At 40.6% G+C, this 27,606-nt stretch overlaps 1 protein-coding gene across 1 annotated transcript; it reads left to right on the forward strand.

Annotated features, from left to right (window-relative positions):
• Positions 1-608: 608 nt before the first annotated feature.
• Positions 609-26,616, forward strand: Nlrp14 (NLR family pyrin domain containing 14). The gene is made up of 11 exons (XM_008851688.1): positions 609-900; positions 1,586-1,660; positions 6,080-7,670; positions 10,699-10,869; positions 13,507-13,671; positions 17,880-18,050; positions 18,840-19,010; positions 21,113-21,283; positions 23,515-23,685; positions 25,782-25,952; positions 26,487-26,616. The coding sequence occupies exons 1-11, from the start codon at positions 609-611 to the stop codon at positions 26,614-26,616; spliced, it is 3,279 nt and encodes a 1,092-aa protein (XP_008849910.1).
• The last annotated feature ends 990 nt before the right edge of the window (positions 26,617-27,606 follow it).

Here is a 27,606-nt window from a genome sequence, read left to right on the forward strand (position 1 = left end):
ATATATATATAATGTATATGTATATTTTTTAACCAGAATCACATGATAACAGAAGATGGTGGCATATTTATATTAAGTGCACTTCAAGCAGAATAACTTATTGGCCAGGTTGCACTAACAGTGTTTTGTGCTAGACTGAGATATGTCTGGTGTTGGTAAGGGAGAGAGGGATGAATATTGTAACTAAGTATTTAATGTAAGCAAGCCTGTTCTGTGCTGGATGATACATAAACTTCCTTATTTGAACCATGCTACACTCCTCTGAAATTGGTGCTGATGTCATTTCTTTAGAGAAGGGCAGACTGAGGTTTTAAAGAGATGAATTGCCTGTCCTAACTTTTGTTGCTCATAAGTGGTAGGGCTAGGAAAAACTCCCAAAGGGTTCAGACAAACAATACAGTGTTGTATAGTCCAGAGACATTTTATGATATAAGATGTGTTACAGGAGATGCTAGGTCAGCACTTAGCCTATACAGTGGACTGTAATGATTGTTGGATTAATTGATATTTCTAGAGATCATCTTCTCCTTCATACTTTTCTATGGGTCCCATTTATTCTGTCTTAAATTATTTTTCCCCACAAAGCTGAATCCTGACCCAAGAACATGATGGCAGATTCACCGATGTCATTTTCCTTCTTTTCTGAATTTGGACTGCTATTTTATTTGGAGGAGCTGAACAATGAGGAATTAAATAAATTCAAGTTACTCCTAAAGGAGACCATAGAACCTGGGTGCTGCCCAATACCATGGACTGCAGTGAAGAAGGCCAAGCGGGAGGAACTGGCTTGCTTGATGAACAAACACTATCCAGGAGAGCAGGCCTGGAAAATGACTCTCAAAATCTTTGGCAAGATGAACCTAAGGGATCTGTGTAAACGAGCAAAAGCAGAGCTCAACTGTGAGTGATGCTAACGACCTATCTGGGGGTAGGGACAGCGTTCCTTCCCAGGAGTCATTGGATCATGTGAGGAACATTGAAGAAACAGTGTGGGTTTGAATACTGTTACTCAGGAGGGCTCCTTAGTCAGGAATGATTCAACCACCTGTACCTATTAAAATAATTTAAGGAATGAGTGATAAGATAATTCCTAGTAAATGTGCCTGTGCCTAGACTATAGATAAAGCCATAGACTTCAGAGAAATGTCTGATAGGATGAACCTATTTTCTGAAATGTGCAGTGGGCTAAAAAGGCAAAGCCAAATAAGTATCTTTGGTCATTCTCTTGTGAAATATTTTAAATAGACATGTGAATTTCCTGGGCAGCACCCAGGTCTCATATGTGAGGCTTTACAACTCCAGGTATATACCCATTATCTCTTTTGAGCTTTACTATATCACTAAAGTCAGGACAGGCAAAAACTTTGTGTCTGGTGTTAAAAGGTGAGAGTGTGTGTACATACTCGAGTGTTTGCCCCACATCCCTTCTTCCCTCTGCTAAACTGGTGCAGCTGGAGTCTCTTGGCTCTAGTGTTCCTAAACCCATATGGTCATAGAATTGCAACATTGAAAAAAATGCTGGTCCCCATTCTAACCATCCCAAATCTGTTTTCGTTAAATCTCATTCTGTTGAAACCTGTTGCAGGGCAAATGCAGACCATGAAGTCAGAGGATGTTGAGGCCATAAAAGAGGATCATGGTGATGAGGAGGCAATGCTGGGTGAGTACATGGGTTTCTATCTGCATCTGAGTTTTTGTAGCTTCATGAGACCAGGGTTAGCCCCCTGAACCCTTGTTCCACTGAACAGTTGTTAACTTCCAGTGCACCACTGCTGACTCTGTCTTGAAGTCAGTAAGACCGGCTGTATGGCCAAGGTCAGAATCAGAAACATATTGAATCAGGCTCTTGAGCAGTATTAGAAATGATCAGTCAAAAGTTGACTGTGAGGAACATGTATATTTCTGTGTTTTAAATTTTTAGATATATTTGAGTGTGTGCGTGTGTGTGTGTGTATGCACTCATGGCACATACACCTGTATGAGTCAGGACAACTTTTGGGACTCAGTTCTCTCCTTCCATCATGTGCAACATGGAAATTTAACCCAGACTGTCAGTCTTGGTAACACATGCCTTCACCCACTGAGCCATCTCTCTAAGTCCCCTTTTTATTTTTTTAAAGATAGGGTCTCACTATGTAGCCTTGCCTGGCCTGGGACTCAGATACCCACTTGCCTCTGCCTCCCAGTGCTGGGATTAAAGGTACATGGGCACATGCCACACCCAGTCTTTTATTTTTTGTGGGTTTTTTTTGACAGTTTGTAGCTAAGGCTGGCCAAGTACTATGTAGCCCATAGTGGCTTTGAGCTCAGGGTAATTATCTTTCCTCAGCATTTTTATCAAAGATTGTCAAAGAATAATATAGAGGGATTGATTTGTGTGTAAATGCAGGAAAATATGAAAGAAATGGCCAGTAGTTAACAAATATTACAATAAAAAATTAACCTTGAGTTTGTCCTCAAGCTGCAAGAATAAAGCTCTTCTAGTAAATCATAAATTAAGGTTAGAGTGGGAAGTTTGCTTCTAGGTCATATAATATGTTAAGAAATGGTGAGGGCTGGAGAGAATGGCTCAGTGGTTAAGACCACTTGCTGCTCTTGGCAGAGGACCCAGGTTCATTTCCTAGTTCCCACCTGGCAGCTCACAACCATCTATAACTCCGGTTCCAGGAGATCCAATACCCTCTTCTGGCCTCCACAGGCACTGCATGCACATGATGCACATACACAACATGCCAACAAAACCCCCATACACAAAACATAAATCTTCTTAAAGTGCATTCATGTGTAGAGTGAAGTAGCTTCTCTATTTCTTGGATGAAATAATATGCCTCATTAGAAAGCAGTATATCTGGGTTAAGAATAAGAATTCAGGCCTGGAGAGATGGCTCAGAGGTTAAGAGCACATACCACTCTTCCGTAGGACCCGAGTTCAGTTCCCAGCAATCACATCAGGCAGCTCACAACCACCTGTAACTCCAGCTCCTTGGGGAGCTGACACCTCTGGCTTCTGAAGGCACCTGCACTCATGTACGCACATGCATGTGCATGCATCCAATTAAAAATCTCATTTTTTAAAAAGAATAGTGATTCAGTGCTAGGAAGATGGTGTGGGGAAGACAGACAAATCCTTGGAAGCTTATAGTCAGGTAACTTAGTGCACACAGTGGTTGAGATAATGTCTCTTGTTGTCTCACAAGGTGGAAGGTGAGAACAGACACCCCAGGTTGTCCCCCAACCTCCATTCGCCACACCATGGCACACGTGTACCCATACTTAAATGAACATGCATATACCCATGTGCACACACATACTTCTCCCTTTCCATCTCCCTCCCTCCCCCTCCCCTTTTCCCTTCTTTCCTCCCACCCTCCCCCTTGGCTCACCCTCTTACATACAGGCACCTTCACATAAAAGAATAAATGTTCATCACATGGTTTAATTTTCTTTCTATTAAAATTGCATTGATATAAACAATATTCAAAACAAACCAAGGGGAATGAAGATGATTATCTAGGTCTCTGAAGATCTGGTTCTAAAAAATCATACTTTATATAGACTAGTTGGCTGTCACTCCAACCCTTTATAGTACCGTCTCTAAAGGAAAGGAGGGGATGTGATAAGATGTGTACTGCTCTTGCAGAGGATCCAGTTTGGGATCCCAGGGACCACATGGCAGCTCACAATTGCCTATAACTCAGTTCCAGGGGCTCCGATGCTCTCCTCCAATCTCTGTGGGCCCTGAACACACACAGTACACACAAACTCATATAGGCACACATACATATAAATAAAAACTGAAATCTTAATAAAAAAAGGAACTATTATAGAAACTTTGGAAAGTATTATAAGTGCAAAATAGAACTTATTGATCAGATAACTGTTTGAATTATTAGCTTCATAGTTGGGTTTAGTTTTTGGTTATTTATCCCATCCTCTCTACTTGGCTAATCACTAATTGTTTTCAAAATGCTTTGATTTTCATGTATTTCTTTGTTTTTCAAATTTATTTGAGCAAAACAAGTGTATTCTTTGGTGCATGCATGTGTATATGTTCATGTATGTGTGCAGGTGCATGCAGAGACCAGTAGTCAATGTGAGAAGTCTTCCTCTATTGCATTTCATCTTTGTTGTTTATTCATTTGTGTGTGTGTATGTTTGTGTGGGTGTGCACATGACACAGTGGATGTTTGGAGGTTAGAGGACAACTCTTGGGAATCAATTCTCTTTCCGATGTAAGTTCAAGGAATCAAACCCAGGTCATCAGACTTGGGCAACAAGTGCTTTTATCTGCTCAGCAATCTTGCTCTCCATCTTTCCTTTCTCTTTTTTGAGTCAGGTTCTCTTGCTGATCTTGGAGCCCACCAATTTGACAAGGCTGGCCAGCCAATGAGCTACAAGGATATCCCTACCTCTGCCTCCCTAGCACTGGGATTATAGGTGCACATCACCAAGCCCAGATTTTTTTACATGGTTGCTGGGAATCCAAACTTGGGTTCTCATGCTTGTACAGCAAACATTTTACCAACCAAGACTTCTTCCCCAGCCCCTGGGTATATTCTTACAGAATTCAAATATTATAAAAGTTCATAGTGAATTTTAGTCCTCCACTCCTTATCTTCAGTCCTGCCATTTAGAAATAACCAGTACTCACTGTTAATCCCAGCCCTTGTGAACCTCTTGTTTTGATCTCCCAAGTTTCAGGGCAGCCTAGGCTGCATAGAGTTTGAGACCAGCCTGAGCAACATCGATAGACCCTGTCTCCTCAGAACAAAGCAAAAGCCATGCTAATATTTGTCACTTTTATTAGCCATGCTAATATTGTCACTTTTGCGGGGCAAGATCATATTATACATATTTTTTCTATTTCTTTAAGCGATAATTATTTGTATATTTTCCTTTTTCCATTTATTCATAGTTTTATACAGAAGTCATATAGTAGTCAGTTAACATGATTAATGCTTTCCTTGTATTCAGTAAATATATTGCTTTTATGCAAAGAAATGTGTTGTCCTCTGGGCATAGTGGTGAACTACTGATGGAGCTTCTACCCAAGTGCATCATTTATTTAGAAAGATAAAGCCAGGAAGCCATGGTGCCACAGGCCTGTAATCCCAGTCACCAGGAGGCAGAGGCTGGTATCTCTAGTTTGTGTCAAGTTGAAAAAAAATTAACCAGCACATTTGGGTGTTTTCTTGGTTCAAAATATTCAGGCTTTGCTCCAATGTTCATTTCTAAAACTTTTTACTTGAATGAATTAAATTTCTTCCTCTGTTGATCTGTAGAGTCAGGATGGTCTCGGAGTCTTTCCTAGTTAGTATCATTAATTGTTCACTTTGGAATCATCATCTACCTAGGAAATATTTTCCAGAGGTATCAGGGTTTTCTTTTTTTTCTGTAAAAGTACAAATGATACCAGCACTCGGGAGGCAGAGGCAGATGGATCTCTGTGAGTTCAAGGCCAGCCTGGTCTACATAGTGAGTTCCAGGACAGCTGGGGCTACAGGGAGACCCTGTCTCAAAAAAAGACCAAAAAAAAAAAAAAAAAGGTACAAATGAGAGATTTATACAATGAATCTGATTTTTACTTCCATCAGTTTCTGTCTGTTTGGGGAGATACATTTTTGTTTGTATAGCCCTTTAAAGTCTAACCTAGCTTTGATGTCAGCCTCATATTATTTTGTATATTTGTATATGTGTCTGTGTGGATATGTGTGCACATGCATGTGCTGGTGTGTCCCTGTGGAGACTGGAGGTTCATGCCAAGTGTCCCCCTCAGTTCTCTCCCTTATTTTCTAAGACAAGGTCTTCCAATGAACCTGGAGCTCACCAATTGTGCTAGGCTGCCTGGCCACTGAGTCCTGGGAATCCCTGTCTCCACACCACCATGCCTCCTGACTTTTTACATGGGCTGTAGGATCCAAACTGGGGTCTTTATGCTTGCACAAAAAGCATGCTACCCACTGAACCATCTTCCCAACCCCCTGTATTATTCAAGTCTGATATTCTTAACATGAAAATTAATAGAATTTGTTTTGATTATGTCTGTTTTTCCCCCTCTGCTCTATTCTAATTGACTTAGGTGATAGAGCAGATTACAGAACTCAAATAAAGGAAAAATTTTGCATCACATGGAATAAGACCTCTTTGCTTGGAGAATCTGCAGATTTCAATTATGGAATTACTCAGAAAAACAGAAAACTGTTGGAACATGCATTTGATGTGAATGTCAAAACTCATAAAATGCCAAAGATAGTGTTGCTTCTGGGAGCTGCTGGAATTGGGAAAACAACATTGTTGAGAAAGGTAATGGTAGACTGGGCAGAGGGCAATCTCTACCACCAGTTCACCTATGTTTTTTATCTCAATGGGAGAGAAATTAGCCAACTGAAGGAGAGAAGCTTCGCACAGCTAATATCAAAGGACTGGCCCAGCACTGAAATCCCCATTGAAAAGATCCTGTCCCAGCCAAGCAGTATTCTTTTTATTATTGATAGTTTTGATGAACTGAACTTTGCCTTTGAAGAACCAGAGTTTGCACTGTGTGGAGATTGGACCCAGGAACACCCAGTGTCCTTCCTCATGAGTAGTTTGCTGAGGAAGGTGATGCTCCCTGAATCATTCTTACTAGTGACAACAAGAATCACGACTTTGAACAGACTCCATCCTTTGTTGAAGAAACCTCTTTCTGTAAGGCTAAAAGAACTGTGTAAGAATGCAAGAATGGACTATATTCACCAGTTTTTGAAAGGTAAGACATGGGCCACGAATGCAGCCCGTTCAATAAGAAAGAATGCAAGGCTTTTCAGCATGTGCCGTATCCCCCTTGTGTGCTGGCTGGTTTGCACTTCTCTGAAGCAGCAGGTGGAGAAGGGTGGCAGTGTTGCAGAGACCTGCCAAACCACCACGGCTCTGTTTACCTGCTACATCTGCAGCTTATTTCCACGGGTAGACGGGCACTCTGCTAATCTGCCCAATGAAACCGTGCTGAGGAGCTTGTGCCAGGCTGCTGCCAATGGCATTTGGACTATGACACATGTACTCTACAGAGACAGTCTCAGAAAGCATGAGTTAACCAGATCTGACATCTCAGTTTTTCTAGAGGCAAATGTTCTTCAAAAGGACACAGAGTGTGAAAACTGCTATGTGTTCACTCACCTCCATGTTCAGGAGTTTTTTGCAGCTATGTTCTATTTGTTGAGGGATAATCTGGAAGGAGTAGACTATCCCTTCCAACTTTTTGAAAATTTGAATGTGTTACTTCAGAGTGAACATTATCACCACCCTCATTTGGCACAGATGAAATGCTTTTTGTTTGGCCTTTTGAATAAAGATAGAATAAAACAGCTGGAGGAAACTTTCAACATTACGATATCACTGGAGATAAAAAAGGAGTTACTTCAGTGTTTGGAACTATTGGGAAATGATGACTCTTTCCCATCTCAGCTAAGACTTGAGGATTTGTTTCACTGTCTGTATGAGATTCAAGATGAAGTATTTACAACCCAGGCGATGAGCTATTTCCCAAAGGTTACCATTAAAATTTCCGAAGAAATAAATTTGCTTGTATTTTCATTCTGTCTTAAGCTCTCAGAGTGCTTACAGACCATTAAATTGACTGTAACTGCACTGTTGGACACCATTTTCCACTCCTACCCCACATGTGACACTTGGTAAGTATGTTCATGTTCATCACTGGAAGTGAAGTAAGTAGATTTTGGAGAGGAAAACACTGGCTACTAAAGTAACAGAGCTGGAATGACCCTTGAGAGTTGCCCCACCTTGGGGCAAAGGCAGATCTATACCCCTTGTTGACCAATCATGGTTGCTGGTGAGGAAAGGGCAAAACACTGGCTGGAGTGAAGTTTTCCCAGCCTGAAGGGATTAGTCTAAAAGTTCTCAGCTGTCAGAATTCCCAACAACCCAGGAATGAATACATTAGTCCTCAAGGAGTCTCACATGCAACTAGAATAAGTGGATTCATTTATTCTATCCAGAAATGCCTTGCTGAGGGTTCTATGTATAGGTCATCTGCCTGTGTCCCACTGTACTTTGCTGATCTAGCTTACCTTCCTTTTGCCTACACAAATATGGGCCTTTTGTAGTTTATGTAGTGTCAGCCCTTTACTATTCATGAGGAGGCTGAGAGGTTAAAAAGAGATGGTAGGGGATGAATGAACATTGGAAAGAATTATGAGCCTTCAGTAGTTTATATATGTAGTCATATATTTATATAATCTGTTCATATATCTATAATCTATTACATAGGGAGATTATATATATATATATATATATATATATATATAATCTCCTTTTCATGAAGTTGGCTTCTCTGAGTCCATCTTTCTAAATCTGGGAAAAGAATTGAACTATGGACTTCAGTTCTAGATTCAACTAAAATTAACTGTGGCACACAGTGAACCAGACACTTAACATATTCCCTAATTTAATTCTGATTGCAACAGAATCATAGGTAACTAAATTTATTTTGAAGATTCCAAAGCTGAGATCCAGTGGGGCTTACCTAGAATATAAGTATAGAATTCATGGTTCAAGTGTATACTGAGCAATATCATTTGCTGAGTGTTGCTCACATACCTGACAGTTTTCTAAGTACTTCCATGTATTTAGTCTCCCGCCAATCCACCAGGTAGATGCTCTTTTTCAATGTTACTTATGAAAAGACTGAGTGACATGAAGGCAGATGCCTAACTGAGGTCAGGTCCAATTTCAAGGCCTTAACTTCCAACTTTTCCCAAGTTGTTCCAATGCCATTATATGTAACTGCAAAAGTATTCCTCTATTAAAAGTATATATTTTATTCCTCTCAAAACTGGGGGAGTAGAAATTGTGGGATGGGACACTGTCCCTTACCTTCCTAAGGGAGTTAAATGATTTCCTTCAATAAGTTTCCTTAGCCCAGACCTCATAACTATTTAAAGATGTAATGTTAAAATATCAGGACATTAGAATATCGTTCATACCTAAAGTTAGGATGATAACATATGGCCACCGGCATATGAGACCTCATGCTAACATCCTTCGCCCATGTTGCAGAGTTGTCTAATTCTAGAGTTGGATTTGTTGCTCCATTTTATAAAGCATCTTTAGAACCCTAGTGTGTTAAGAGACACTATAGGTGTCCTCAGTCTATTCTACACTCTACTACAAGTTAAACTTCTATCCCTATATGGATCAGCATTTATAATATTTGTAAATAGGAAGCCCTTGAGTGGTTGAATGATTTGCTGTCATGTTTTCACAATTTTAAGACCTCAAGTAATAACCCACTACTCTGGTGTTGCTCATTCCCTTTCCCTCTCCCAGTGTTAGGAATCAAATCCAGTATCTTATGCATACTTGGTATTGCCCTAAGTAACTTTCCCAGCCTCATCTATTCCCATTTAATTAAGATATTAGGGGCTGGCATGTTAACTCAGTTGGTTAAGATCTTGCCTTGAAAGCATAAATAAGGACACTCCATCTCCAGAACCCATGTAAAAAGTAAGCAGGGTGGCATACATGCATAATCCCAGCATTGGGAAGGCAGGGCCAGGCAGACCCCTGGATATCACTAAGTCAGTCAGCCTAGCCTACTTGGGAAGTTCCAAGGCAGTGAGAGACCATGTCTCAGAACTGCACCTGAGGAACCAACATCTAAGGTGGTTATCTGCTGGCCTCCATACACATGTACACACATGCACAAAGACACATGTGTACATAGATATGTGGTTCAATATTGAATAGCTATTATACATGCACAGTGAAATATGTTAGTCTTCTAAATATGATATCACCAATCATTAGGAAGATTTACAGCTAGAGATATTTACCAACCATTTTCTCGAGATTGGCCTGGTTAAACCCTCACAGTAATCCTAAGACTCAAATTCAGCCATCTTCATTTTCCCACATGAAGAAGCTGAGGTTCACAGTGGTTCTAAAGTTTGCCAGTTAGATGCATGGCAGAGCAGATCTAGGTCTTGGCTGCCCTCAGTGTATACCTATAGTCACTAGCCTGTCCATTTTACTTATTACCATTAATCTGATTATAATGTTTGTTACTAATATTCATAATAACTTATGCTACATTGCAATGTTTTAAAAAGTATTTTGTGACCCCACTCAACTTTATTAAATTCTGACAACTCTATAAAGGGAAATGATATTTCTATTTTATACACGGAAAAACTTAGGGCTCATAGAAATACTGTGACTTGCTTAAGGTGGTATTGCTAGGTAAGTGGTAGACTTGGAGCTCAAAACCTGTTTTTGAAAACCTGTGTTGATCAAACCCAGAGCCTTTTGCATGTTAGGTAAGTACTCTACCACTGCAGCATCTGCTAGCTCCTTAAGCTTATAGTTCTTAATCTTTACCACAATGCCTTGATATTTATAATATTACTCTTTGTAGTCCTGTTTTTCTTATTAGCTGTTCAGATATTTGAAGACTTCTTCCTCTTGAGTTTCTCCCTTTAAAGTGAAGTCTCTGTAGCTTTTATTTCACATTTTGAGGGAATAGATAGGAGATGGGGGAAGCTTGGGAAAATAAAACCTTTGGCTGGCAAGAGAGGATGTCCTGGCAGACTGCCCACAGCAAAAATGCACTAAGGCTCTTTCATAGCATTACTTGCTCTTACCCCATCTTCGGAGCATCACATGGGTAAAAATAGATTCTCCGGTCTTTTCCCAATTACACAGGCAAGAAGATGTTGATCGTGTTACCCACGGCTGGCAAGATCTCTTTTCTGCGCTTCATAACAATGAAGATCTGAGAGAATTGTGTCTGTATGACAGCACCTTTGATGAATTAATGATGAATATTTTAAGTCAAGAACTAAGGCACCCAAACTGTAAACTACAAAAACTAGTGTAAGTCTGGCAAGAGAAATTGTAATGGCATTTCCCCATTTTTCTTTATCCTACCCTTTTTTTTTTTTTTTTTTAAGGAGAAATGAGTAGTAAACTGTTACGTGACAGACCTTTGATCAATGAGGAATGATGATCCCCTAAGAGTCTATTGTCTAGTGACCTTAGAGCCACCTTAGGTTATGTAAGTCCTTCATGTTTGCACAATGCCAGAATCGCCTAATGTTAAAAGTATCTTTCCATCAGTAAATGATGCATGACTGTTCTTAAAACCCATTGTGCAAAATACTCTAAGAACATGAACTATGGAAGTTCTTGGATTGAGCATAACTTGCTTGTTCTGGGAAAGACTCCATCACTGGTAGAGCTGTTGGCCTGGGCTTTGAGGCTTGGTGAGGAATTTTCTAGATGAAGAGGAGAATGGAATTTAAGACCTTCAAAGCAGATCACAAAAGCATATTCAAAGGCATGTCATGAAATATATGGCTTTATTTTCTTTTGATACATTTCTAATTTATAAAATGCGGACATATTAAATGTGTGACATGGTAAATAGCAGTTACAAACATCTATGTAACCAATACCCAAAACCACGTAAAAAGCCATTCTTGAGGTGATGAAAATGCTCCTTGACCCCTTCCTGTTCAGTGCTCTCATGTCATCCAGTGCTAGTGGAAATCACTTTCTAAAATCTGCTACCACAGATCAGCTTTGTCTCTTCATGGAAATCATTTAATTAATACATTCTATTTCTTTTCCAACAATATTTGAAACTTTATTGTTTCCTATTGAAGTCTGTTTTTATTGATTAGCATTGTGTGTTGATTAACATTGTATGGTATGACTATACAATAAATTTGTTCGCTGTCTTGTTAACAGACCCTGGTGTGTTTTCACTTTTTAGCTATTATGAGGCTACTATGAATTTTTAGCTTTTTGTGACATGTTTTCATTTTGGCTAATGCTTAGGAATGAGGTACCCAGTCCAAGATGTATGTTAAGAAAATGCCACACAGTTCTGCAACATGGTTATGCCCATCAGCAGTATATGAATGTTCCACCTCGTCCTCACACTTGGCAACATTTACTGTTGTCCATCCTAAAATCTTAATTTACTCTAGATACTCTGAGTTTTTTAAATGTGCACGTTTGCATGCTGCTTGCTGTCGCCTCTCCTGGGAGCTAGAACTGTTTCTGCTCTGCTCTGTATTCAGTGTCTGTCACTTTCCCAGCATCTGTTTGACAGTTAGGAGCATGTAACTGAATGCCAAACAAATGATAGATCTTTTTAATTTTTTTATTTATTTTTATTTTCTGTGTATGAATATTACGTCTGCATGTGTGTAGTAAGTGCACCCATGTCGTGCAGTGCCCATAGAGGACAGAAGAGGGTGTCAGAGCCCCTGGAACTAGAGTTACCAAAGGTTGTTAGCTGCCATGTGGTTGTTGGGATTTGAACCTGAGTCTTCTGTAAGAGTAGCCAGTGCAGTGCTCTTAACCACTGAGCCTTTTCTCCAGCCCCCTGATCTTTGTTTCTAGGATAACTAAAAGATGTTCTCTTGGAGAAAGGCTTCCTGCTGCCAAATATTTCTCCTTAGAATCTCATTTTAGTGAGTTCTGCTCTTAGATTTCAGATATATAGAGTGGGTCTAAACCTGCAGATAGAAGCTACTGGGTGTATTAGAGTCCTTTTCACTCATCCCCAAGCATCACCAGCACATTGTCTTTCTACCTAATGTCACCAACCCAAATCTTTATAACCAAGGTTGCCTTTTGGGCCAGAGGGCCTAAGATTTCTTTAAGAACACAAAGTTCCCTCAAAGGGATGACACCATGGTGACTAATCAGTCTTAGCCTCCTTGGTGGTCAGTCCCTTTCTCCTGACAACTGCTTCCATTCCTAGTTACCTATGACTTAGACCTGTTGACTGGATGAGAATGGTTAGTATTGTAAATGGGTAGAATTATTTTCCTGTGGGTGCTTGGCTCAGGGCAGAGGGACTGGAAGGAAGAATGTTGATTAGGTACTGGAGTTTTTAATAGTTATGGTGCAGTTTGGACAAATGGAATTCGGGGCCAGAGAGGTACTGCAGAAAAATCAAATGTATGGATTACAAATGGAATTAGGAGATAGGAAGAAATATTGGATGATTAACTCAATTTTTGCTTTATACACTGCCTCTGTATACAAAGTCCACAGGATGACAGAGCATATTTGCAACAATGTATCCTGCTAATGATGAACATTAGACACTGATTTTAACTGTGCATTCATTTTGGATTATGTCAATAATTTAAGCACTGCAAATTCATGTTGTCATTGCAGTGTGTGGTACAGTCCTGATAATATTGGTAGTCATTTCTGAGATTAAAAGTTCAGAGGCTTCTCTCTGCCTTTCAGGATGTTAGCACCTTTTCCATTAAGGTCAAAGTTGGGGATGTCAGCCCTCAGGGGACAAGTCCAAAGCTAAGCTGGAGCTCAGTTTTTCTACACAACTAAAATTTGGATCGAGAACCTTACTTGGAATATGAGAAACACAAAATCAGATAAGAGATGAGAGTAAGAATTAGAAGTGAAAAGAAAGGGATGTTAAAACAGTCCGAAATGACTGTAATCCATCTGCATGTATTTCTTCTGAAGGTTGAGGGCTGTCAATTTCCTGGATTACTCTCAGGATTTTAGTTTTCTGCCTCACAACCAGAATCTGATACATCTCGACCTGAAAGATATGGACATGCAGGACAAGGGATTAAAATCCTTATGTGATGCCTTGAAATGCCTAACATGTGAACTCCAGAAACTGAGGTAAGCCTCGAGTTTTCTATTACAACTTAAACTTCTGTCTGCCCAGTGTACTCTCGACGCCCGGACTTGCTGTTAATAGGACTGGCTAGCTGATATCTGCTTACCTGATACGGAGTTTCAGGAATTGATATAGAGTCCAGTTCATTTCTTCCCAGTAAGACTGCTTGCTCATCCCACCCCCCACTGAATACTTCTCATCATAGAATTCTGTCTTCATCCCCTAAAAATGGGGAAAAATAAGAACAGATCAAGAAATTTATGAACATTGAGCATTTTTTTCTTATTTCAGGGCTGCGATATATTTATTGTATTACTAGTGATAATGGGAACAATGCTAGGAAGAGCTCACTTGCACTTGAAAGCTGTGGGGATTCATTATCAAAATTCAACCGCAGCTCAGGGCCAATGCCAGAAGGCTAAGACAGAACTGTGTGGCAACCGTCAAGGTGTGCACTGCTGTCATGTACGAGCCCTCTCATTGGTGGCCTTCCAGTAGATTCTCTTGATGAATGTGAGAGCTGCAGCAGTCATACTTGGGCTCTGCCTAACAGCTTTTGAGAAAACTTATTTTCTAGTGAAAGTCAGTTAAATCAATTTCTCTCTCTCTCTCTCTCTCTCTCTCTCTCTCTCACACACACACACACACACACACACACACACACACACACACACACACACATATATACACCCCCCCTCCAACAGAGTAGGTTTCATCATAAAAGTCTTTTTCTAATCCTTGAACATTTTAGCAGGCCAAGACTGAAACTTGATGCATGAAGGACCAACGTAAGTCTTATTGGTGGGAAGCAAATTATAATCCAGGTGCTGGAGAAATAAAGAAATAGGAAACAAGGCCTTTGAAAACAGGAAGATGAATTTTGTGGCTACTGGGATTTTTTTTTGTCTTAATCAGTATTTTAAAAGATGAAATTCAGTTACATAGCATGTTTAGAGAGCTGATGAGCAATTTTTAGTTCTTAATCATTGGTCAAGAACAGTCATGAGCAGGCCAGGTTGAGATAGAAACTTAACCACCTAGAACTGGGGTTAGGACTATAACCTGTGCTATCTGACCTGGAGGCCAGGTAAGAAGTATGCCACTGGTTCTTTTTTAAAAATGAACCATTCATAGCAGAAAACCATTAGAAGGTTTAAAACGTTTCCTTGGGGCTAGAGAAGATGGCTCAGCAGTTAAGAGTACTGGTTGCTCTTGCAGAGGACCTGGGCTCAATTCCTAGCACCCACATGGCAGCTAACAACTATCTGTAACTCCAGTTCCAGGGGAATCTAACACCCACTCCTGACCTCCAAGGGCATTGCACCACACAGGTGCACTTACATGTGGGGAATAAACTCATACACTTAAAATTTAAAAAAAGATTTCCTTAATGTGTGAGCTGCCAATCTAAGACAAATCTTGATACTGGAAAGATCAGCAGGACTTGATAAGACCCCTTTCTGTTGAGATCTGAATAAAGTAGTCCATTGATGACACTTGTAGATCCAGGTAGCAAGCTTTTAAGTAGGAAATCATGTGACTTAACTAGTAGGAGTCTGAATAGTGACTGTATAGTGTTCTGTCATGAGTTACCCAAGTTTGCAGTGATCCAGCACTACAGCATGGAGGACTGGTGGTTCTTCAGTGTAGGTAGCCACAGGGTAGTCAGTGGTCTTGTAGGATCACCTCTTAGCACTTCATGTAGGAAGAGATCTAACTTTATTTGCTTTGCATTTAGAGTTGAACACTGTCAGTGTTCTTATTAATGTGATTTGTGCATTTATAACACTAAGTTTAACTCTTTAGAATTTTGATATTTTGCTTTCCCTGATTTTATGATTTGGGTAGTGAAAGTGTTGCAAATTCACATTTGCCAGGCTGCTCTGCAAAATATGGTCCCCAATTATGGTAGGAATTTTGCACATTTATGAATAAAGCATTACAGAAAAATTCAAATTTAGACATTTCAGATCCTGTACCAGGGCATAGTGAAAAGGTACACATTATCACTAGTTTTCATATGAATATAATATACTGATTTACTAAATTTCACCTCAAGATGAGGACAAAAATCCTTCCATGTCTTGAAAGTTTCTACATTGTGAGGTACGTAATAGGTTAGCTCTTAAAATGTTTGGAAAGCTGGGTGTGGTGGTGCACACTTTTAATCCCAACACTCTGGAGGCAAAGGCAGGTGAATCTCTGAACTTGAGGCCAGTCTGCTCTACATAGAGTTCCAGGCCAGCAGGGTTACTCTGAGACCTTGTCTCCAAATATTAAATATATAGTGTATGTATATGTGTGTGTGTATATATATATATTATGTATGTACTGTGTGTATATATGTACTGTGTATACCATGTATGTATATATCGTGTTTTATATATATGTGTGTGTGTATATATATGTATATACATACATATACAGTGAGAAAATAGATGGAAAAAGAACAAAAATGGAGTCTTTAGGGACATGTCAATAATTCATGATTGGACCCAGAATCCCCCTTATTTGGGAGTTGACAAGCAGAATAGAAGAGTAATTATTGGTTCCACTAAAGAGCCATCTGAAGAGCACCAAAACATTCCTTCAAAGATTTGTAATTAGAAGATACTAAGGAAAGCATCCAAGTAGTTGGAGAAGAGGACTAGGACTGGGAAAGGGGACCATCCTGAGCCTTGGCTGCATTATGAGCTAGTAAGACATTTAACAGAAGACAGTGTGCAAACCAACAGAAGTGAGGAGCCCTGTCAGTGTGATGATTTAGTCATGGGATATATGGGACACATAGCAGGAACAGCCTTGGAGAAGTGAGCACAGGCTTTGAAGCCAGTTCTGCCACCCAGGTGCATTACCCAGAAGGCAAAATCCTCTGCACTGCACAAATGTTTCTTGTTTCCATTAACTCTAATAAACTCATTAATATACTTTATGCATAGTTTCATGTTTACCAATTGGGTTTAAATACTATTTAAAGGTGTGAACCCTCCATCTGCTTGTTTTCTGAGACATAACCTTGCCGTGCCTTGAGCTAATGATCCCTCTGCCTCAGCCTCCTGAGTTCTAGGACTATAGGCATCTGCCATCACACCTAGTTTAATACTTATCCAAACAACATTAACTCACTCGGGGAGGAAGCTCCACCCTGAAGGTGAGTGACACCATCTATAGGCTTGGAGTCCAGATGGAATAAAGGGAGAAAATGGGCCCCCACCCACCCAGCACTGGCACACTCATGAGAGAACACACACACTTTCCCTTCCTCTCTCCCTCTCCCCGCTTCCCTCCCTAACCCCCATTCCGGCCCACCTTGTGGACCGCTCTTCTGCCGTCCCCTCTCTACCATAATTGACTGGAACTTGTGAAACTATGAGCAAAATAAATCTTTCCCCACTTAAGTTGTCAGTTATTTTGTCACAGTGACAAAAAATTAAACTAACATGGGGCTTCTGTTCTTCCTAATCCTGATTTTTGATAGGGAGAACAAATTCCCAAGTGACTCAAGTAGGTTAACCATCAGTTAAAGGCAGTACTTGGGGGTTGGGGATATAGACTGTCCCCAAAAGAGGGCTGGGGGGATATTTGGAAGAGCTCCAACTGCCAGGCACACTGTGCCACCTGACTCTTCTTACACATAGCTGGTTTGACTGTGAGTCATGTACACAAATCAAGTCCTCTCAAAATAGAGTCTACAGTTACTTAGGTCTCCATGTGCTTTTTTACTCTTTTACACTAATTTCAGAAGTAGTTTTACCTCTGATATGCTTCTTGTGCTCATTCTTTTTTTTTAAATGTGCTTGGGATTGAACCATGTTAGGCATACACTCTACCAACTAAGCTACATCCCCCTTGTTTTCATTCTTAGCAATGAGCTTTTGCTTATGCCTTACTTTTACCACTGTTGTACAAAGCTGTGTGCAATAAGCACATCTTCAGTCCACCTTCTAAGTTGTAGTTGGAAGAAACTCTTAGAAGATTACTATTTCATGGATTTTAAACTGTTTTCATGTACACTTTCTTAAGAAATTGGGAAATGTGAGAGAGGAGCCTCCTGCTCGGGCCTCAACTCTGGACCATATGCTTTAGCTACTAAATGTTCTGTTCTCTGTAGGAAGCTGGAGTTTCAGCAAGATCTCCAACAGTGGGAGATTCCCACTCTCCCTCTAGCTGAGTGAATGTGTCATTTCTGTTGTTCTGTGGTGGTTTTCAGGTTGACATGCTGTGACCTGAAGCCAATTCACTGTCTACATCTCTCCGAGGCGCTCATAAGAAACAAGAGGCTGGTGTTTCTAAATCTGTCGACCAATAATCTTTCAGATGATGGAGTGAAGTTGTTGTGTAAGGCCTTAGAACATCCAGACTGTTGCCTAGAAAGACTGTCGTGAGTAAATTTGTTTATAATTTATGATTTGAATATGAATAATGTATGGTGGACAGTAACTGGCTTTTGTCAATCCTGGATGAGTTCTACATGCATCTCCACATTTCTTCCTCTATGTGGCCTTTTATTTTTTTCCTTGGTATTAGGGATTGAATCCAGAACCTTGCACATGCTAAGTACACATAATACCATTGAGTTGTATGCCTAGATCCCACCTTCTCCTGTGTGTGTGTGGTGGGGGGGCAATGGGTATATGAGGTATGTACAAATGTTTATGTGCATGGGTATGGTTTGAGTGCATGTACATGTGGCAGCCAGAGGTCAAACTGTGGTGTCCCTTAGGAGCCATTCACCTTGAGTCTGAGACTGGGACTCTCATTGGCCTGAAACTCTGATATCAAATAGGCTAGGCTGGTTGGCCAACAAGCCTCAGGAATCTGGGATTACAAACACATGACACCATACCCAGCTTTTTACATGGGGCTGGGGGTCAAACTCGGATCCTCACACTTATGTGGCAAGCACTTCTGAGGTATTTCCAAAGTCCTGCTTCATCTTTAATTTGATTTTTGAATTTGTTTCTTACTTTATTTTCATAGTCTTCTAGACTTTTCTGTTTTGTTTCACTTTCTCCTATCCCTAGATATAATGAAACTCACAATTTAAGTATGTTTGAGGGGCATTCTATAGGAAATATGTACAGGTGTAAGCAGTAAGCTAATTTCCCTGTGAAGAAGAGGCAGGAATTTGGGGGATTAATGGATCCCCTCTTGTCTGTATCTCCTTCAGCTTAGCAAACTCTGGCCTCACAAAAGTTGGCTGTGAGGATCTTTCTTTGGCACTGATCAGCAACAAGAGGCTGACGCATTTATGCTTGGCAGACAACTTCTTGGGAGATGATGGAATAACGCTTATCAGTGATGCCTTGAAATACCCACAGTGTACTCTGAAGAGCCTTGTGTGAGTGTCTATACCTTTCCAGTATAAAATGTTTTGGACTATATATAGACAACCTCCTGCCTCTACCTCCAAGTACTAGTACTTGGGACATAGCTTACCATGCCTGGCCTATGCAGTGCTAAGAATTGAACCAAGGGTTTCATGCATTCTACATAAGCACTTTATCAACTGAGCTACATCTCCAATCCCTGAAATATATTTTAAATGATGCTATTCTTCAAATGCATCCCCCAAGACTCATGTGTTGGAAACTTAATTCTCTATGCAGCAGTGTTGAGAGGTGAGAGTTTGAAGAGGTTATGAGATCATGAGGGTGGTAAATTAATGGAATTTTCTCAGGAGTGGGTTACCTGGGTTACCACAGCAGTGGGTTCCTGAGGGGATGAGTTTGGGCCTCCTCCTTCTTGCTTTTTTATATTCTCTTAAAGGCCTTCACAAGATGCAGCCTTAATTCTTAGACTTCTCAGCCTTCACAACTGTAAGAAATTTTGTTTACAAATTCCCAGTTTCAGTTGCTGTGTTCGAGTAGCATTATGTAGACTTAGACAAATGGAGACACACATATTGGGAATAAATTTTGTTCTTTCATTTTTCTGTCTACTGTTATCTTTAGTGATAATGACCATATTAGTAGATGTCATTTACTATACCCTTACTCTTTCTGGATCCTGTGCTAAATTTGTTTAATCTGACAATCTAGTACCTGATGGTATCAAACTGACAGCCAGAGTTTCAAGTGCCTCACTGAACAGGTCAGGAATGTGAGTGCAGTGATTTATCTAATGTCTCATAAGAAGGTAAATTCAGAGTTAAAGTGGACCTGCTGCCCAATTCCAAAGCCTAGGCTTAGAGCAAGTAAATGTATGTATGTGAACAGCACTAAACAAATACAGCATTTTATTGTGTGGCTTAGCTACAACCTGATTTTATTCACCTTGGCTAAATAATTTCCTAGATGTGGAACGGATAAACCAGAATACTTTGCCTTCCAGATATGTCTTACTCCCAGCAGCAGCCCAAGGGCTTGCATTTTAACAGCCTACTGGGCCTCTACAATCTTCTTAATGAGCATTAGACAGTTTAACTTCTAAGGTGCTAAACATGTTTTCAAATGTTTTGGGCCTTTTAGGAATTGCTTTGTGAGAGACTCCAGTTTCTTCTGCATGTTTTCTGTAAATGCTGTACTGAAAGGTTATTACACATACTTGGTTTTAAACTACCTTTGTTCCTTTAAATTTTAAGACAGGGTTTTGTGTAACTCAGGCTAACTTTAAGCTTGTTATATAGTCCAGGCTATCCCTGAATTGGCAACCCTCCTGCTTCAGCCTGCCAAGTGCTGGCATTACAGGTGTGGATGACATACCCAGCCTAGAGGCTTAAAATTTTGTGAAGTCATGTTCTCCCTCATGAGTCCTGGAGCTTTCATCATAACTAGAAATTTATTGGAATGTAATTGTCATTTCATAATCTTAATTGCTTCTTAACATTTATATTTTAAATGATTACAAATTTGGTCTGAATTTAACATTTACATATTAAGTATTTTTCCAAGTTAATATTTTGGTAAGGGTAACTATTCTCCCTCTCTATCAGACACGCTGTACTAAAATCATTAATGGCACAATAAGTCTTACTGTTTAAAAATGTCACTGTTCCATACAAGGGATGCCTGCTGTGATTCTGCATGTGCTCTCGCCTGCTTCTCTGTTCCATGCTGTAGCTTTTGCAAGAGTGCTGTATGCATTTGTGTGAAAGTGAGGGCAACTTTTGATTTATAGTAGGAAAAACCTTAAGGCATGTGTTATGTTCTGTATTCCTGTGGGGGAATAACTGGGGAGGCTGAGGCAGGAAGATCCCCGAGTTCAAACCCCGCCTCGGCTTCATGGTGAGTTCTAGACCAGCATGGGCTACCAAGTGAGAATGTCACTGAGACTAACTCTGAAGAACCTGAGTCCAGTTTTCAGACCCGATGACGCAGACCTGAGAGACCCATGTGAGACCAGGTAGGTAAGGAGGTCCAATCTAGATGGAGTAGTCCAGAGGCAAGTCCTTACAGACTGCTGCTGGGCAGGAGAGACTGACCCCGTCTTTCCTCCTTGCAGACTGAGGAGTTGCCATTTCACTCCACTGGGCAGTGAGTATCTCTCTACTTCTCTTCTACACAACAAGAGCCTCACACATCTGGACCTTGGGTCAAACAGCCTTCAAGACAGTGGAGCAAAGCTTCTGTTTCACGTCCTCCAGCAGCGAACCTGCAATCTTCAGGAGTTGGAGTAGGTTTTCTGTAACTTTACTTTGAACTGTGGGCTGGCTAGGAGGGCAGGGGAGAGAGGAAAGGGAAGACCTAAGAAGTGCATATCAGAGAAAAGAGCTGATTTTCCTTCTTCCATAAACAAACTAGGGGATTCTGGTCATAGGATTTAAAACAAAGTCACCATGGCAATGAAAATCAGCTTCCCTCAGGTAAAGGGTCTCAGGCACCAGACTGAACAGTAGCCATTTTTTTTCTTCATGCCCTAGTGAATCTGTTGTGTATCATCTTTACTCACAAAGCTGAAATTTCTCTACTGGCTTCCTTATCAGATTTATGTTTAAATACGTTTCCAGTTAGGTCAATGTTGAGGATTTCTTCTTTTTAATTCTACAATATTTCTTTTAATTTGTTAGGTTGGTGTTTATGTCCTTATGCTTTGTGTTCATTCATCCCTCCTGGTACTCTACCATGCCCTCCCCCCGACAGCTAGTTTCCTTCCTTCCCCCAGTTAGGCTCCCCTTATGTTTCCTACTACAGGCCTTCCACTGCCCTACCCCACCTATCCTGAGAGCTCTACCTTCCCTCTCATGATCCCTGTCTAGTTGTTTTGAGACAGGATATCACTTTGTAGCTATGCTAGCTTAGAACTCCCTGTCCTCCTGCCTCTGCCTCCTGAGTACTGGGATTGCAGGCAGATACTACTACCTTGCCCTAAAGTCCAATGTTTTAAATATTTTATGTGTATGAGTGTATTGCCTGCATTTATGTATGTATACCAATGTTGGAACTGAAGGTCATCAGGGTGATAGTCTCATTAAGTAATAATAAAATGCTGATGACATAAAAATAGGAGACCAATTTTAATGTACTCCCTGTGTTGGCAAAAAGAAGGGACAAGTCTCAAGGAGCAAGACGCAGGATATCACATGGGAAACAGTTACTTTAGGATTGAAAGATGAAGGGGATTTTCCCTTGTGGAGCTACTATGGGCAGAAGGAAATTGAGTAAAGGAATAGCAACAGATATGACATATTTGGGAAAATGCGTGTATACTTTTTGAGACAGGATGTCACTATCTTGCTCAGGCTAGCCTTGCTCACACTGAACTGTGTGATCCTCCTGCCTCAACCTCCAAAGCAGCTAAAATTACAGGCCTGTGTCCCACTGGGTAAAGCTTGTGAGTATGCAAAGAACTTGGAACAAATCTTTCTATATGTAGCTTTCTTCTTGTATTCTTTAATAACATTTTCATATAGTCCTAATTGAGAATTTTAGACATGTATTGATAATTTCATATATGTATACAATGTATTTTAATCATCTCCATCCCCAAACTCCCCTGGAGGCCCCCAACATGTTCTGTTCCCGATTTCATGTCTTTATTTTTTTTTTGAAACCCACTAAGTCCAATTAGCATCCCCATTATGTGAATGGGTGTGGAGCCATCTACTGAACGTGGGCAACCTCCAGTAGCTACACTCCCAAAGAAAAATGACTCTCCCTCCCTTAGCTGAAGTGCTATTGGCAACTGATGACTAAGGGCAGGGGCCTTTCAGCTAAGGGTGGGGGGCCTTACCAGCCTTTCCTCCATCCATGCCAAAAATTTGACCAAGAGCTGTTGTGAGTTCATGAGTATAATAGTCATGTCATCACCAAAAACACAGTATTTTGATAAAGTTTTAAGACAGAATATTACAAGTTCCTTTTTCTTTTTCTCTTTCACTCTACCACTCTGATCTATACTCCCAGCCTCAAAAACATTTCAAAAATTCATTAAAAACTAAAGTCAGAGGCCAAAGGGGTTTTTAAATAATTGGTAAAAATGAATGTTGATATACTTGACTTTGAATGCTTTACAGATAATATATTTGTGGGAGACAACTGTTCACTATTAGTTTCTTCTATTAAAAAATCCCATCTGGGGGTTGGAGAGATGGCTCAGTGGTTAAGAGTGTTTGCTGCTCTTGCAAAGGATCTGAGCTCAGTTCAGACTCCAGGGGATTCAATACCCTCTTTTGGCTTTCATAGGCACCCACACATGGCACACAGACACACAACTATATACACAAATAAAAATAAAAAGAAATGAAAAGAAATCCCAGCTCCTTCTGTTGATAATTACACTATCTCATGTGTGTCCTGGATTGTATTAATATTTAGATAAGAGGTTTAAATGCCTGGGTAACTCTCTCAGCAAGAGATGAGTTCGGCCTCACCACTGAAAGGCTCACTCTTTTGTGTTTCCTGCAGATTGATGGGTTGTATTCTCACTAGTGAATGTTGTGTAGATCTTGTTTCTGCTCTTGTGAACAACCCAAACCTGTGTAGCCTACAGCTTGGGAACAACAACTTGAAGGACACTGGTGTGCATATTCTGTGTGATGCTTTAAGAAATCCAAATTGCAATATTCAGAGGCTAGGGTAAGTTTGGTTTTCTATTTAAGTCTATTTTGGTGGTTAGAGGAGACAGAAGTAATTTTACATGTGGTGAATGAAAAACAAGTGGTGCTAGAAGGTAAGTGACTCGGAGAAAGAAGAATTTGAACTTGAAATATGAGCCAATATGCATGATCTTTGCTGTAGAAGCCACATCTCACTTTTCATCTCAGCATTTTGGACAGAAAAATATTAAGTAAATAGTATCTGATTTCGGTCCTCCATGTGCTGTCGTCTTTCAGATACTCCAATTCTCCTTGAAATTTTTCTTATGAAACGGAAGATGCTACTGATCACCTTTTTGTAGAATACTAAGTTCTCAAGGAGAGCTCATGATTTCTCATCTTCTGCCTATATACTTGTGTGCACTCAGACCTGTATTCAGAGTTTTACTTATCCTTTAACTGAGACTTCCTAGTTCACCTTTACCTCTTTTTTATCTCTGAGTAAAATAATAATACTTATGTAGGAAACTCAGAGTCAACGATATATTTAAACCTTTTCAAAAAATTTATAACATTTATTGTGTATGTGGAGATCAGAAGAAAACTTCCAAGAGTCGGCTCTCTCCTTGTACCCTGTGGGTCCCAGGGATCCAACTCCAGTCATGCATGGCGGCAAGCTCCTTTACCAGCTGAGCCATCTCACCAGCTCAAGTTGTGTCAATTCTTAATTCTCAAGGGTGAGAGACTAAACCCAGATTCTGGAGTGAGAGGCTCCTACCTCTTCTTGTGTCCCCATAACCTCTACCTATCCTGCCTGGGGCCCATGACACCTCCCTATAAGCCCTATCTTAACCAGTCTGAAGACACCTCCTACCCACGTCTGTCTTGTGCCTCCAGCTCTGCAGATTTGCACTTGACCTAGTGAGGCAAAGCAGCAGCCATCTTTGTGCCTATCAGGTGGGAAACTGAGAGCACCTAGGCCTGCCTTGTCAGCCTTTCAGTGTCCAGCACTGAGACCTGAGCAGCTAGTCCTAAGGGACCTCTGTCTCTGCTTCAGTCAGGGCCCCACAGAAGAAAGGTCCACCTCCCAAGGGTCTGAAGAAGCCTTGCTGCAAAGGGGCCAGCACAGGAGACAGACAAGGGGATGTGATTCTCCAGAGTGCAGCATTGGCCAGCCGTGCTTTGTGGGGACACAGTGCAGGGAGAGCCACGCAGGACTTGGTCAGGAGGGGAAAAGAAAGGGCCCTCCTCTCCCCCCAGGACCTTCCTTAGCCAATCCTAACAGAGCAGAGCCTTCTGGGAGGATACTTAAACTTTTTTGAATTTAGTCTTCCCCCCAAAATCTTTCTTGAAACTTTTCCAGGAAAGAGCTGCTTTTCCTGTTTCCACTGTTTTTTATCATAACAATGATGTAACTGTTGGGTCTGAGACTTTGATTTATCCTTTATAATCTAATGATTTCTCCTTTCTAATGGACGCTGGCAGAAGAATCATGAGCATAGTATTTTGTGTCAGTCTTTTCTGTCACCAAGGTGTCACAGGTCTGCAGTTGTGAAACTGGAAATGCTGCTGAGACATCTCTCCATCGCCCTAAGTGTTTTTGTTTGTATAAATGACAGTTCTGTTTGAGACTTCAGTATTCCTTGCTTTTTAAACATTTAGTACCAAGATTCAAAAATTTACCTCTATTACTGTTTTTAGTTTATCCTTAGTTCAAGAATTCAAGTGTAAGGCTGGTGAGATGGCTCGGAGAGTAACAGCACTTGGCCAGAGTTTCATCTCCTGTAGCCCACAAAAAGGCTTTCAGACAGAGAACCAACTCCCTCTGACAGCCACACATGCTCCACCACACACAATCATAAATTTAAAAAACTTCAACAGCTTTATAATATACTTGCATAATTATCCCTTGGACTTGTAATTATAAAATTGTAGATCATGTCAGAAAGACATGTTCAACCCATAAATATCTAATACAAGTATTAGTTATGGTTCTTGAATTTACTCTAGCTATATTTATGTTTGGTTTGGGGTTTTGTTTTTTAGTTCTGGAACTAGTTCTCACTCGGTGCTCACAGTCTCTTAAGGGTCTGCCCTGTGCCACGAGATAAGGCCATTTTTGTCTCTTCCCTCCAGGTTGGAACATTGTGGTCTGACCTCTGCCTGCTGTCAGGATCTCTCCACTTCTCTGCATGGCAACCAAAAATTGTTAAGAATAAACCTGACAAAGAACACCTTAGGGTATGAAGGAATTAGAAATTTATGTGAAGTCTTGGGTTCTCCGGAATGCAAACTGGAAGTTCTAGGGTAAGTCTTCAGTTGCTTCTCAGAGGGAGTGATTGCTGTAGTGAGGGACTTGGGGGCCCATTCATTTATTAACTGCCCAAAGACCCAACCTGCAGCCTTCTGGTGGAGAGAGATCTGGAGCCAGACAGAGTTTGCATTCTGGCCCTACTTCTCACTGCTTAACTTGGGCTCCTTCCCTAATTTGTTTTGATCTCATCTGTAAAGTGGGTTAAATGATAGTCTGTCTACAGGGTCATTATGAGGATCTCTGATTTAAGCTCAGGGCTTTCATCACTAGCATAATAAACAGGAATGTTTTGGCTACTTTCCTCATCAGTAATGCTTGTTCCTCCCTAGACAAAGGCCCCTGGAAGGCCCTTAATTGTAATCTCCCTTCTATATTTCATGTCCGTTTGCTTCATCTCCTTCACTGTATTCCTCTTTACACTTTCCCTCTCTCCATAAATGCTAAATTTTCTATTTTGGCAAAGAAGGTCCTTTTCTTTCCTCTCCTGAAATTATAGAAGACTGGAAAATGTTCATTTATTTTCTTAGGTTGGACAAAGAGAAGGTTGATGAGAAGGCAAAGAAGCTTCTAGAAGCTGTAAGAGTTAACAATCCACTCTTGGTCATTAAGTCACATTATGATAATGAAGGCAGCGGGTGCTGGTGGCAGTATTTCTGATGTGAAGAACCTGATACTCCTTTAAAAAGTAAAAAACAAAAACTTCAAGTGACAAGGTCTTGGGTCCTTAGCTTGTAGTCACTGACCTGTATCCAGAGAGATTGAACTGCACTTCCCTTAGGGATGGGTTAATCACTTCTCTGTAAATTGTTTGTTGTATTTGGCACAGAGGTTGAGAGAATAAAATGAAAAATCACAAAACACTAATTGTACAGTGTTTTAAGAACTCAGGAAGAAGAAGCATGGAAATTGAGGATGAGACGGACAAGAGATTCACAAGCTCCTTTCCCTTCCCTTTCCCACAGCCCTGGCTTAGTTCACAGCTGTGCTCCAGTATAGTATATTCTTTTTTGTTGGTTTTTTTTTTTTTTTTTTTTTTGTTTTTTTTAGACAGGGTCTCCCTTTTGTCCCAGCTGTCCTGGAACTCACTATGTAGACCAGGCTGGCCTTGAACTCACAGGCATCAGCCTGTCTCTGCCTCCTGAGTGCTGGGATTAAAGGCATGCACCACCACGCCCAGCAAGTATAATATATTCTATTGAAATGCCCTCCAAGTGTGGGCTTAGGACTGCCAATGTCAAGGTCACTTGTATCTGTCTTAAAATGTGGATTCTTGAGTTCCAGATGAGACTTAGGAACAAGAACATCTGGGTGAGGGTCCTTAGGAGTGAACATCTGAAATAACTTAGGCAGTTTTTGAGAACTTCAGTATTTGAGAATCACTACTTTCAGGAGAAGTGTAGATCCACTTCAGTGAATGAGAGGGCTGAGTTTTCTTGAACAGAAGGCTATTGGGGTTAGAAAGAGAAATGGGTTTATTTGGTAAAACCATGGCATAACTTATCTGTGAAAAACTTAAAGCTGTAGGACAAACCATCCCCAAACTTCGTGGCTTAAAATGTAACTCTCATTAAATGTCAGGACTTGGTGGGTGAAGATTCAGGAAGGGCTCCGCCAAGCACTTCGAATGGGGTGCAGTGTGGTCCCTTG

The sequence above is a fragment of the Nannospalax galili genome, unplaced genomic scaffold (assembly GCF_000622305.1).
Source record: "Nannospalax galili isolate Female #2095 unplaced genomic scaffold, S.galili_v1.0 scaffold426, whole genome shotgun sequence".
NCBI lineage: Eukaryota > Metazoa > Chordata > Mammalia > Rodentia > Spalacidae > Nannospalax > Nannospalax galili.

Coding starts and splice junctions, on each gene's coding strand:
- Nlrp14 (XM_008851688.1), top strand. CDS start 609: ATGGCAGATTCACCGATGTCATTTTCCTTCTTTTCTGAATTTGGACTG. Junction 901..1,585: donor AGCAAAAGCAGAGCTCAACT/GTGAGTGATGCT, acceptor AACCTGTTGCAG/GGCAAATGCAGACCATGAAG. Junction 7,671..10,698: donor TACCCCACATGTGACACTTG/GTAAGTATGTTC, acceptor CCAATTACACAG/GCAAGAAGATGTTGATCGTG.